We start from the raw sequence: 13,381 nt of genomic DNA, 5'->3' as shown, positions 1-13,381 counted from the left end.
TATATGTCATGACATAGGTTATTTTATCTAAACGTTCTAAGTCTATCGTTTTTTATTCTAACGGGCAAACTAGGACCCATGAAATCACATACAACTTAGTGTCAAAACGACTATTTAGGCGAGATATATTTACTTGTATACATACTTTTGTACTTGAATTCTAAGTCCCGAATTCAACCACTCCATAAACCCCGAATGACTTTATACCTTCGATTCCCCATTCTCAAACAACTCGTCACTAAAGGATAATCGGAAAGCTTTTGCAAAATTGTGAGTATACATGACCCTTTTTTGCTTATACACTTTTGGGTGCGATACGTTTATTACTAATAAACACACGCAATCACATACTTTATGAAAACACAAACAATCCAATCATACATGCTTAAATATGTGATACTTGATTTGTATTCTTGGACTATTCTTATGTGATTTACTTGTCATTACCTTCGTACGAGCCTCCCCTTAACATGTATAGCGCTATAGGAGTAACGCACCGACCGTATTCTTGAGGCCATGTTAAGTTAAGTCATATAAAAGCGGTCTTATCATTGCTACGATAAGGTTACGCTAGCGGTAATCGGAGGATTGACTTGTATAATTGCATGCCATGTTTACATTAATCTAGTTAACTATTTTTGTCATGTAGATTGTTTAAACTTTTTATGCATATGCTAGTATTCAAACTTGTATGCTCGCCAATACTTTTGTATTGAACTATACTTTAATACGTATTACAAGATTTTTATGATGATGATGATACATGGAATCTAGTAGGACGCCTAGAAACACACTTTAAACTTTTATACTTGTTGTATTTTATTTTGTTTCAAACAACGTACTCGATGTTAGCAATGAAATGAAATTTGTTTACTAAATATTGTCACAAATAGTGTTATGAAGTCTCAAGCAATCTTGTTTTCGTCTCACTCCGATGTTTCCGCCATCGGTTGGGGTGAGACAACGTGCGCCCTCCATCGCTGCCTAGCCCAGTGGTTTGCGGCAGCCTACCACTGGCATGACAGGTCTTTGTTGTAGGGGGGGGTAACATTACGCGTATTGCCCACTCCCCCATCAGGACCCACATTTCCTCGAGGGGAGCACGGTTTAGCCGACCGGGTTGACACGACAGACGCTGATCGGCATGCACATCACGCGTGACTTCCCTAGGCTCGGGCTTCGGTTTATAGGAGCGGACGGGCAGCTGTTTGTCCCTGCCGACCTCCCAGACGAGTTACTAGAGGAGCTGCCAGAGCCGGCAGGTGGCGATGCTGACGAGATGACGATGACGCCGATGCTGACCACGCTCACCCACCACATCCACAATCGCCACCGTAGCCGCAGCCACATGGGGTGCCTCAGTACCCTCAACACGTTCTGTACGACCAGCTCCCACCAGCTGTGGCGCTTGCGTTACAACCACTGTTGCAGAAATCGGCCTATGCGGCCGATTAATCGGTGCCTAGGCGCTAGGCGGTCACTTACTGCCTAATTTTGAGCTAGGCGGTCAATTAATCGGTCATGGTCAAAAATCGGTTAAAATCGGTCCTAGGTGGTCAAAATCGGTCCTAGGCGGTCAAAAATCGGATTAATCGGACAATATTAGTCGGTCAAATCGGTCCTAGGCGGTCCTAGGCGATCCTAGGCGGTCCTAGGCGGTCAAAATTGGTCAAAATCGGTCAAAATCGAACCATACTATCTGAAACTTGAAGTATTTATGTGAATTTTGAAGTATTATTTTTATATTATTGGGTATATATATATAATTTTGAAAAAATACATACAAAAATCCCATTCCGATTAATCCCGATTAATCCCTAGGCTGTACCTCACCGCCCGACTAGCGCCTAGCGCCTTCTACAACATTGGTTACAACAGACGGAGGGACGGCTGCAGGCGCGGATTAACGCCCATCATACCCGTACTGAGGCCCTTCTCATGTGGGCGATCAAGAGTGACATACAGGCGACTATCGAGCGTGGTTGGACCCCATTGCCGATACCGACGTTGCCGCCTTACCCTGGACAGGATCCGGGGCCCTTAGGCACGACTTAGGAGCGTCAGGATTCGGATCCAACGGTTTAGGATTGTTGTACTTATTTTTTGTATTTTGACTGTTTATGTATTTTGGAAGTTGTCATGTATATATACAAACTTATTATGTAGTTAAATTTGCAGTTTCAGTTTATTTATATTTGTGATTGTTTATTTTGACTGTTTAGATTGGTTTGATTGGTTACGTATAATGTATAATGTTATAATATCACACGTCGTGAATATGTCAACATAAAAAATAATACAAAATACAACTACGATACGACACGATACGGTACAAGGATGATACGATATCATACGACACGTCATGATAAAATATAACATAGTTAAAAATGTGATATGATACGTTACGATACGTCACGATACGCTACAATACGTCACGATAAAATATTAAAAGGATAAAAATGTGATACGATACGCTATAATACTATACGGAACGATATGAAAATAATAAAATTTTAAAACTCATTAACAAAAATAACCAACAATAAACAACAATAACCAAACCCAAAACACCAAAAACCAAACCCAACACACCAAATTCAAACCTCAAAAAACCAGGAGCTCGATCGTATAGCCCTATACGATCCGTATAAGTCAACCACCAGACATACGCTAAACCTATCAGTTTGCCATGTCTTAAGTTTATCCAATACAGATCGTATAGACCTATACGATCCATATTGGATTGTCAAAGTGTGGGGATAGATTCCCGAGTGTGGGATCGTATAGGCCTATACGATCCGTATTGAATTGTCAAAGTGTGAGGATAAATTCCCGGGTGTGCGAATAGAATCCCTTCTTCAAATAAGCATTTAAAACTTTCAAATAAAGATATAGTGTAAATATTATATATGTGACACTCTTTTAGCAACCAATATTTTGGTCTTAAAGTTAGCAATCAATTTCCAAGCGTCCACAATTTATCGCCTGATTTGTGACTCGACATTTTGTTCAAGGGGTCTTTGGCCAAACGCTACGAAGACGAGCACCCTTATCTTCTTGTTAACTATAGCAGTGGCGGATCTAGGATTCGCGCCAAGCGGTAACGTTTTATAAATAAGCGGTAACGAAATAGAAAAAACGTCAAATTTTTTCAAAATTTACACTAATTTTACACTACCGCCAGAGCGCCAAGGGGTAGCGGGCGTTACCCCCTGTTATACACTAGATCCGCCCCTGAACTATAGTAGGTTCAAGTTAGATAAAGAAACGTATGTGCAAGTATTTTGTCATTAAAATACGCTTAAATACATCAAAACTAAGAAATGTAAAAGTATTTTTTCTTTATAATATGCTTAAATACATCAAAATTATGTACAATAAACATTTGAATGTTAATTTCATCAAGATGCTTTGACTTAGAAAGCTTTCTCAGGGCTTTAATTGAGGTGGTAATGATGAACACATGGCCAGATAGAAACCATACGGATAGGAAAATTGATCATTACGTACTAATAATTTTTTATTCGATTTTTCCCGTGTTATATGGATTGATATTTATATATTTTATAAATGCATTAACATACTTAAACATTTTTTAGTTACATAACCCACCTTCAAAACTTCATCAATACTCTTATTGTTATATGAATTATATCAATCTTAGTTTAACTTATTTCAATTAACTAACATAATAAGAAGAATTATTTTAGAGCATTTTTAATAATAATTTATAGTAATTAAATTGGTTAATCGTACATGATAATATTGTAGCCAGTATGATTAAAATTAAAAATATGTGATTTCCTTTGAAACAACATGTTAAATAAATATTATATGAACCGACACCCTCCAATGACTTTTTCATTCTCACTAAGTCAAACTTTGCTCAATCATAAAGCCAAATCTTAGAGGACAAGTTGTACGCCTACTTAATTCCCTGCCCATGTTATAGGATATAGTATTTTTAAGGTGGACAGCCTATCGTTTTTTCTAATCATGAAAATATAGAAAGAAAACATCTTCATAATTCATAAAACTCCTTTTCTAGTGTAAAACTCCACCACTCATACCAATAAGCTCATTTTATCCACATGAAGATTACGATTTTGTTTTTAGATGGAAATTCCGAGAAGGTAAATCGTCCCAGAACTCACATTTAAACCTTTTTAACTTTAGAGTTTTCTTTTCGTCCATAACCAAAGCATCTAAATCGTGTTAACGCCACATGACCCCTCGTGGACCACGGATGATTTATTATTCAAGATTTGTTTAAGTTGTCACCATAAGCTTCTTTTCATTTTGTCATAGGTGATAGAGCCGAAGCTTTAGTGGGGCCGGGGGTGCCTGGACTCAAACCGATTTTTCGCTCGTAGTGTTAGTTTTACCGAAAGTTTCCGAAAAGTTTTTTTAGGGTAAAATACTAGATTTTTAAGAGTCCGGCTCCCACTGAGTTTTCGTTCAAGCTCTGCCACTAATAGCTGACATTATTTTGATTCATATTTTTCACATATAGATATCCCCTTAAATAGAAAGTGCATATTTTTTCATGAAAAGCTTAATCTATAACTAAAAGGGTTTCATACCGAGTTAGTAATTTAATGTCTGGTGATTTTTGTGTTAGAAGGCTATTTTAGGCAATTAAGGAGGTGTGGAGTACACGCTTGTCCAAAACTATTGTAACTTTAAGAAACAGGGAACCCAGGGGTTCAAAGAGTCGGTGCCCCTTAGCATGGGATCCAAGGGGGTTGCGCCCCCTTGGTGGGGTTTAGGGGTAGGGTCCCTGGTCACAACTTTGTAACCAAAGATCGGTAATGGTGCTCGGTGGCAAACTATTACTACCCGGTAGCAAAATGTGCCTAGGTATCAACTATGTTTATGCACTGAATCGTTGTGATGGTTCAACTCCGTGTATAGAGAAGTCATCTGGTGTAATTTCAATAACAAATTTCATAGAGAAAACTTCTAATTTTAAAAGAAAAGTTTTTGTATCATCTAATTATTGATTTTCTTAGACGTTAAATACTATAATCTGAAAGTGGACACGTTACATGATTAATCAAGTATCCAAGTTTGATTAAAACAAAATACTGAAACCTACACTTAAAACATGTGATCAAATCACGTATCTTCAAAAGGTAAGTTCGTGTACGTCCAAGCCATTACAATTTGTATTGGTGCAACAATATCTCATATGTGGGATCTTGAATCCAAGAATTTGTTTTCTTTCCCCCCAAACTCTGCAAAGAAATAAATGGCACATTACAATATCAATATTTAATACTATGGGCAGTGCATATATATTTTAACTTATTAGATTATTTAGATCAACAAAGGGTCAAACTAAAGCCATGTGAGAGTCCATCACATTTCATGTATTATCTTTTTAAGCAACCAGATATTCCCTTGACCCATCAGTCTTAAATGTGCGTTAATATGAAAGAAGCAATTTGGCTTGTGGGTTGGATCTAGGCTTTTAAATGGGTCTTGTTCGCAGGTTAGCGAAAATCTGACACGAGCCTGGAAATTTTACACCAACCTGAACATAATACGAACACATCTCACTAATTTAGCCTGAATTTTTTTTATTTATTTGACTTTTTCATATTAGTATTTTAAAGTTCTAGATTGACATATTATTATTATTTTATTATTTTTATTTTGGAACGACGACTTTCTTGTATTAGGCTACCACACTCCCCAAATTGGAGAGCCCCGTTGCCCTACTCCGGCCAGACTATGTTGTCTTAACCGTGCCCACGCTGGCTTCAGAGTTTGTCTTGGGCGTTCCCCCGGGAAACCATACCACCGGCTACCACTTGACAGTCGTTATGCACTTGACAGGTCAAAACAGGAACCTGTCAGTTGACATGAACATGACCTGTTTAGCTAAATATGTTCAAAGTTTAACCCGATACCATTTAAACTAAGCCCAAACACAAATTTCGCGTTAGGTTCATTCCGTGTTAGAATTTCACACCCTAGTTGGACCCATTTGCGGATCTTCTGCTGAAGAAGCCATGTGAATGCTATTTAGACAAATGGTTAAATAGAACGTGGGAATGATAGTATCAGATTCAGAATTCCTTCACCTTTGAACCTGGATATTTTTATTTATTTTTAAATTAAAAAAATAAAATAAATAATATTAATCAAACCCTTCTCTGCATTCTGTACACATGTGATGATGTTGGGTTGGTTCTTATTTAAGTAGCTCTTCCCCTGATCTTCTAAAGCCATCTTATTCATTCTCATTCGATCCAACTTCTTTGCAGACCGAGAATGGCGAAAAGTTGCATTATTTTGTTATCTGCAATCTGTTATCTGTTTGTTCATTCGGATGCATTTACAGCATCGGGATGGACACGGGCTCATGCAACCTTTTATGGAGGCAGTGATGCTTCAGGAACAATGGGTATATTTCTTTTTCTAGCTAAACTTACTTGTTAACTATCAATTTATGTAGGCGTAAAAGATTTTATTATAAATATTTTTACCATTTTCGACATTAATTTTTGTATGACGATTAAACAAGGTTTCGTTTTATTCAGTGAACCAAAACAATAAACATTTAATCGATATTAGCACATTTTATTTTACTGTTAACAAAGGGATTTGGTAACTTGTATGCAACCGGGTACAAATCAAGAACAATAAGAAACAAACGGGTTAAACCTATAACTAATTTTAAGGTTATATATATCTTGTGCAGGGGGTGCTTGTGGATATGGTAACTTGTATACAACCGGTTACAAAACAAGAACAGCTGCATTGAGTACTGCTCTTTTTAACGAAGGTGGCGCATGCGGCCAATGCTACAAGATCATATGCGATTACAAGGCAGACCCAAGGTGGTGCCGGAAAGGAGCATCGGTAACCATCACCGCCACCAACTTCTGCCCACCAAATTTTGCTCAGCCTAACGATGCCGGGGGCTGGTGCAACCCACCCCTCCAACATTTCGATATGGCTCAGCCCGCTTGGGAAAAAATCGGCATTTATGCTGGTGGCATCATCCCTGTTATCTATCAAAGGTCATCTATCTCTCTTTTAATTTTTTGCCGAACTTTTTTTTTTTTTTTTTTTGTGGCCAAAAAGACTGATGTTTTTGGTTTGACTGGTTTTCAGAGTACCATGCAAGAAGAAACATGGAGTTAGATTCACAATAAACGGTCGAGATTATTTTGAGCTTGTTTTAATAACTAATGTTGGAGGGGCTGGATCAATCCAATCGGTGAAGATTAAAGGGTCGAAAACCGACTGGCAGCCGATGTCAAGGAATTGGGGAGCTAACTGGCAATCAAATTCTTATCTCGACGGACAATCTATGTCCTTCATGGTCACAACTAGTGATGGTGTCACTAAAACCTTCATGGATGTCGTCCCTGCAAACTGGGGTTTTGGTCAAACCTTCTCGAGTCCTTTGCAATTCTAAATGTTGAACAACAAATGTGGTTTAAATGGTTTAAGGTTTAGAGATTCGGGGTTTTCAAAGTGGCAGCGGCGTGTTTACTCTTTTTATAGAAGCAGCCCGCGGGGTTTTCTTTCTTTCTTTTTTTTAATCTTAGTTGTGTTTTTATAATAACTATATGGATTGTGCTCGTTATACTTGTGTATTCTTTGACAATTATGTAATGAAAACCACTGCTTTGAGCATCATTTTTAGCTTATCATTCAATAGACTAAGCAGTTTAGCAATCTGTTCATTAGTCAAAGTACTCATAGAAGAAGCGGGGGAATCATCAGGATTATCAACAAGAAGACTATATTACTGGCTTTATTATCCTTATTTATTAGGGGACTAGGGGTGGAATCACTAGTGATGAATTCCATCACTCCCACTATCCAATCAACTAATGCCATGTCATCAACCATATTTCCATCACTAGTGATAGAAATGGACTAGGGGTGGAATCACTAGTGATGGATTCTATCACTCCCTCCCAATTTTTTTAACTTTTATTTTTAAATTAGAAATTAACAATAAAACACTAAAATTAAAAATTTCATTAATTTTAAAACATACTATTTCAATTTAACATACTAGGAACATACAATTTAAAAAAAAAAAGAAAAACCTACTCCTCGAATTTAACATACTAGGAACATACAATTTAAAAAAAAAAAAAAAAAAAAACCTACTCCTCGTCCGAATCCGGAAACTCCAAACCTAGAGAACCTACTAGTTCGATTAAATCGTATCTCAACCGAAAGTGAGTTTCTTCGTTACGCAATTGTAAATTGATATCTTGTGGAACTTGAACTTGTGTAGGAGGATCCGGTACCCAATCCGGGGATATTGCACGTCCGTCGTGTTTGATCAACATATTGTGCAATATGATACACGCATACACTATGCTATGTATTGCTTTCTTGGTCATCGAACGAACCGGTCGGTGTAGTATACCCCATCTACCCTTTAAAACACCAAACGCCCTCTCAACATCTTTTCTTGCCGATTCTTGCAATTTTTTGAACGCCTTTTCTTTAGCCTCGACGGGAAATGAGGGAGCTTTCACAAAAACAGACCAAGACGGGTAGATACCATCGACAAGATAAAAGCCTCGTCTGTAATGTCGACCGTTCACATAGAAAGGAGAGGAAGGTGCGGTACCATCCGTTACGCTTTGGAACAACGGCGACGTGTGCAACACATTGATGTCGTTGTTTGAACCTGGGACACCGAAATACGAATGCCAAATCCATAAATCATTCGACGCCACCGCTTCTAGTATGATGGTTGGTCTTTTGATGTCTCCCCTCACATACGCCCCTCGCAACTCTCTTGGACAATTTTTCCACTCGATATGTGTACAATCGATGCTACCGAGCATCCCGGGAAAATGCCATCTAGCCTCGTGTGCGGCATAAATACGAGAGATGTCGTGGCTCGTCGGTTTTCGTAAAAACTCGTTAGAATACAACTTAATAACCGCATTGCAAAAAAATTGCAAACACTCACGTGAAGTTCTTTCAGACATAGCTAGGTATTCATCATATTGATCGGGTGGGTTACCTGTCGCTAGTTGGCGAATGGCGGACGTGCATTTTTGAATCGGCGTGAAACTTGGTTTGCCCCTCGCATCGTAACCTTCTTGAAACCATCCCTCGCTTGCCTCGATGTCTCCAACAATCTTTAAAAATAATTCTTTGGGTAAACGAAAACGATCTCTAAACGTTTCGGAATTGTATAGCGGGTTTTCCACAAAATAATCGTTCATCAAAACTTCGTTGGCACGTATACGATCACGGCCGACCATCTTCTTCTTTGGGCGGGACGACTCGGCATCAAGCTCGTTATACACCGACACAAAATAGTTTAGTGTGTCGTTGTCGGAAGACGACTCGGAATCGCTAGACATCGGAAACGTCGAATCGGTAGGGAATTCCATTTGAGAAAGATATATAAAATGTGTGAAGTGGGTTTAAAATGGTTTAAAAGATATAGTTTGGTGTATGAAAAAATGGTTGAAATGTGGATATATATATAGATAAAATGGATTTTTTTTTTATTAAAGTTACCGTTGAAACCAACGGTCATCATCCAAACGGTCGTTTTTTTGAGTTTTCCACGCGTTATACACATTACGCGTTAATAATAACACGCGTTAAACTATGGGCGGCGGCGGTGTGCTTATTGATGATCACGCGTGCTCGGGGGTCCATAACGGACCGCCCCGTCCCCTCTTACCATTACTTTTAGACTTCATCCAAGAAGGATAACCAAAAAGTTCAAAACACTTCTAAATAGTATGACTAATCTTATTGTAGTGAGAACACTTCAGATTAGAGTTGGGAGTTCTAACATTTTTCCTTTTTTACTCAAAAGATTGATTGGTTTTAGGAGCAAAACCAACAACATTGTTATGAATATTTTTTTAGAAGAACTATTAACACTTCTATGAGTCTCTTCTCTTGAAATAACAGAAAAAGCTTCCTTAAAAGAAATGCATCAGTTTTATAAGATGATTAAAATTATTAAACTCTTTAGATCCATCACATATACAAGTTGGAAGAGCAAGAATTTGATCTAATTGTTTCCACATATAATTCAACTTCTGAAAATATTCAGACAAGAGAACACCATTTTTAGTAAATGAGTTATTTTTTTATACATGTTAAACACCATAGACCCATCTACTTTATTATAAGTTTCCTTTTAACTCTTTCCAAACATTACCTTAGAGGCCAACTTAGAATAAACATGACCAAGATACAACTCTTCAGATACACAGTTTAAAATCCAAGTAAGAACAATAGAAGTACATCTATCTCACTGTCTTCATAACACCTCATCAATAGTAGACCTAACACAAGGACCATCATCAAATCTCATTTTATATTTAATTTGTAAAGAAAGGTTCATTGCATTAGACCATAGGGTATGGTTTGGGTAGCCCCTTTGGGGATTATCCACCACGTAGGCACCACGTCACATTTGATGAAGGATCATCCAAAGGAGACTACCCAAGGACTATCCAATAATAAAAAATAATATATAAAATAAAGGAGAGAGAGAGAGAGAAGAACTAAGGGGGCCCACCATCAGCCAATGAATGGCCTCGTCTCCAACGTCCGCAGATGGACGCCAGCGACGCGTCGGGGGGGCGGGGGGCGGTGTGGGACGATCCGGGATGGGGGCGACGTGGGGGAGACGGAGCCCATACCCTTCGGTCTTAGCCCAGACAATATAGTTCTCTGTACCTTTTAGTTTTATATTTACGTTAGATTAGCAGAATCACTAGAGCGAAGAAACAAAGGATCATCGACATCAATTTTACTCACAAGAGTAGCAGCAGGCAAAGGAATCAAAACATTATCACCCATGACAATTGTAGAGGTAAGGTACTTGACCCGGCTTAAACGGTTAACATTACTTATCGGCTTTTATATTAATATTTATTATTATTGCGTACTGACCCGCGAAGTCTAACGCGTTGTAGTTTACACTACACTAGGCTGTGGGCTTGTAGAGACAACCCCTAACTGAGCATGGCCCATTGAGGTTAGGGTTGCCCATGTCTCCTATATAAGGAGGTCTCCACCTCCTTATTAGGGCATGATATATGAGACAAACACACTTTTTGTAGCTGGAAACAGAGGATTCTTCCTCTACCGGTCGTCTCTACATCTCCACTTTTCTCTCTTCTTCTTTGCAGACTGAATTTGAAGAGAAGGAACAAGGTGTGATTCTCCGGCTGAGTATTTATTCCAGAAGAGCGTATTCGATCTAATCGTACCGCGTAATCCTTTAAAAAGCGTTCTGAGCGAGTTATTTCAACTCCACACTTTCTGTCCTTCGAATCAAAATTAAAACATTAAGTTCAATTTTTTTGAGCAAACAATTCTTAGAGAAAGCGATTCAAGCCACCCTGGCGGCTGATTTGTGTTTCTTTATTGGCGCCATCCGTGGGACATACAACAATCACACCTCGTTTTTCTCTACTCGATCTCCAAGTCTGCGTTCATCATACAATTACTTTGTATATGAGCCTCCTTTTTTCAAACATACACAGGCGAATAAAAGAAGATACACCATTTTCTTTCAATATTACAAGCGAGTTTTTTAAACCCACCAGTGGACGGCTCACACGTACATGCCCATGTGAACCATCTTGTTCTGCCATCTACGGTGGACCTTCAACTCGTTCCGCCATCTAAGGCCTTGACCGCTTTCGTTCCACACACAATTGTGCCACCCGTCTTCGCGTCACCGGCATGTTTACGCACCCGCCATCGACAACCCTGTTACATTCTTCTCCGGCATGTGTCCCCTGTCACCGCCACACGCAACACATCTCGTCCACCTCCGGTGGAGCACCTATATGCTCCCGCTACCTCAGGCGGGTTACCGTCACGCTCCGCTCTTCTCCAGAGGATGACCAAGTTATCCTGCCCACCTCTGGCGGACGACCATCTCCTTTCCACCACCTCATGCGGTTTACCAACACATCCTACTACCGTTAGAGCTAGTAAAACCAGGCACGTGCAAGGTACCAACGACTTTCTGAACGCAGTTCGAGTTACCCTCCAATACGCTACTCCGTAGGATCACCATCTTAGAGGGCCACCATCCTGCATAAGCGTGACTACAACCGACGTTGCCAACTGCCAAGGGAATAATACGCATCCGCTTAACGACTGCTGTTGATAGTTTTCTCATTCGCAAGGTCAGATGATGTTTTGAACATCTATGATGCTAGGTAACTCTTGCACCCAAATGGTTACTTGTAACTACCCTTTGTTGGTATACATTATCATAGATTGGCGGACAAGCTCCGATTCCCGCCGAAGAAGTTCCGCCACTCACATGAACACTGGTCCGCCATGTTAGTAGATCAGTCTTTTAAATAATCCACTTATGGGTGTCATCCTGCCGGACCTGCGTTGCACCTCTGCTACCTGGAATCAACCACGGGTGGCCATTCCCTCTCCGGTACCGCCTTGTGGCTCCCTGTAAATCACTATAAAAACAAATTTCATTACCATTCACAACGTCTTGTAAATAACTTAGATTTACATCACTATTGAAAAATTCAAAACAACCATGACGACATGAGGTAATACTTTCTGGTAAAAAATACATGCCAACTAAATTAATGGTTTTTTACTTTAGTGAAAAATTTATCCAATTTCGTAGGCCACCTTGAAGGTTCATGGCAACATGATGCAACTAAATATATGTATGTCATAAGAAATATGATGATGAATGATGTATTTAAGCCACAATATACTATCCACATGCGGCATGCACAATTTACTTGTGCTACTTTTTCTTTATAAAGAAGATTGGGGTGGCCTACAACACACGTAGCGGAGTACAAGATCTAACCCGCATAATACAACTTCTGACCTCCACGGTCCTAGCTTGATTAAAACCAACACGGGCAATTCATGGTAGTGTCACCTCTAGTATACAATTCCTTTAACCGCCGGTCTTCTTGTCGCCTTTGCGTCACTTGCCCTTCACATGCTTATTCTGTATTCCTGTCTTGACCATGTTTTAATTTGATAAGTGATATTATACAAACATGCCCTTAATAATCCACTGTAAAACGCTAAAAAGTTGAAAAAAATCAAAGACAACAAACATTGTTTCTTGGATATTCAATATTGTTCTGCGTGAATTTTCACTGAATGGATTGTTAGCTGAGGGGGGTAACTCAGTAACATTTTGCTGCATGAGATGGACAGATCCTCAAGAAAAAGAGATCGATGACAGACATATATCATTTTGTGTGCTTTGGTCTTGATGAATATTTGAATGGCATTAAGAGACCGATGACACTGAAGAGTGGGATGAAGATAAAGATGAAGACCAAACAAAAAACCCACGTCATTTTGTGTTCAACATCGACAAAAAGCCACTTCAACAACAAAAAAC

The 13,381-nt window shown here is 39.1% G+C and overlaps 1 protein-coding gene across 1 annotated transcript; it reads left to right on the top strand.

Annotated features, from left to right (window-relative positions):
• The first annotated feature begins 6,260 nt into the window (after positions 1–6,260).
• LOC110894682 (expansin-A11) lies at positions 6,261–7,656 on the top strand. The gene is made up of 3 exons (XM_022141908.2): positions 6,261–6,412; positions 6,710–7,031; positions 7,126–7,656. Exons 1-3 carry the CDS (start codon positions 6,280–6,282, stop codon positions 7,430–7,432), a joined length of 762 nt encoding a protein of 253 aa, XP_021997600.1. The 5' UTR covers positions 6,261–6,279; the 3' UTR covers positions 7,433–7,656.
• Positions 7,657–13,381: the final 5,725 nt, after the last annotated feature.

This window comes from Helianthus annuus, chromosome 12 (genome assembly GCF_002127325.2).
Source record: "Helianthus annuus cultivar XRQ/B chromosome 12, HanXRQr2.0-SUNRISE, whole genome shotgun sequence".
NCBI classification, from domain to species: domain Eukaryota; kingdom Viridiplantae; phylum Streptophyta; class Magnoliopsida; order Asterales; family Asteraceae; genus Helianthus; species Helianthus annuus.
Note: the sequence above shows the minus strand (reverse complement) of the source record. Positions and strands in the feature narration are given on the sequence as shown.

Bases quoted from the DNA above. Each gene is read 5' to 3' on its own strand.
- LOC110894682 (XM_022141908.2), top strand. From the start codon at position 6,280: ATGGCGAAAAGTTGCATTATTTTGTTATCTGCAATCTGTTATCTGTTT. The intron at 6,413-6,709 runs GTATATTTCTTT...TATCTTGTGCAG, and splicing joins TGATGCTTCAGGAACAATGG to GGGGTGCTTGTGGATATGGT. The intron at 7,032-7,125 runs GTCATCTATCTC...ACTGGTTTTCAG, and splicing joins ATCCCTGTTATCTATCAAAG to AGTACCATGCAAGAAGAAAC.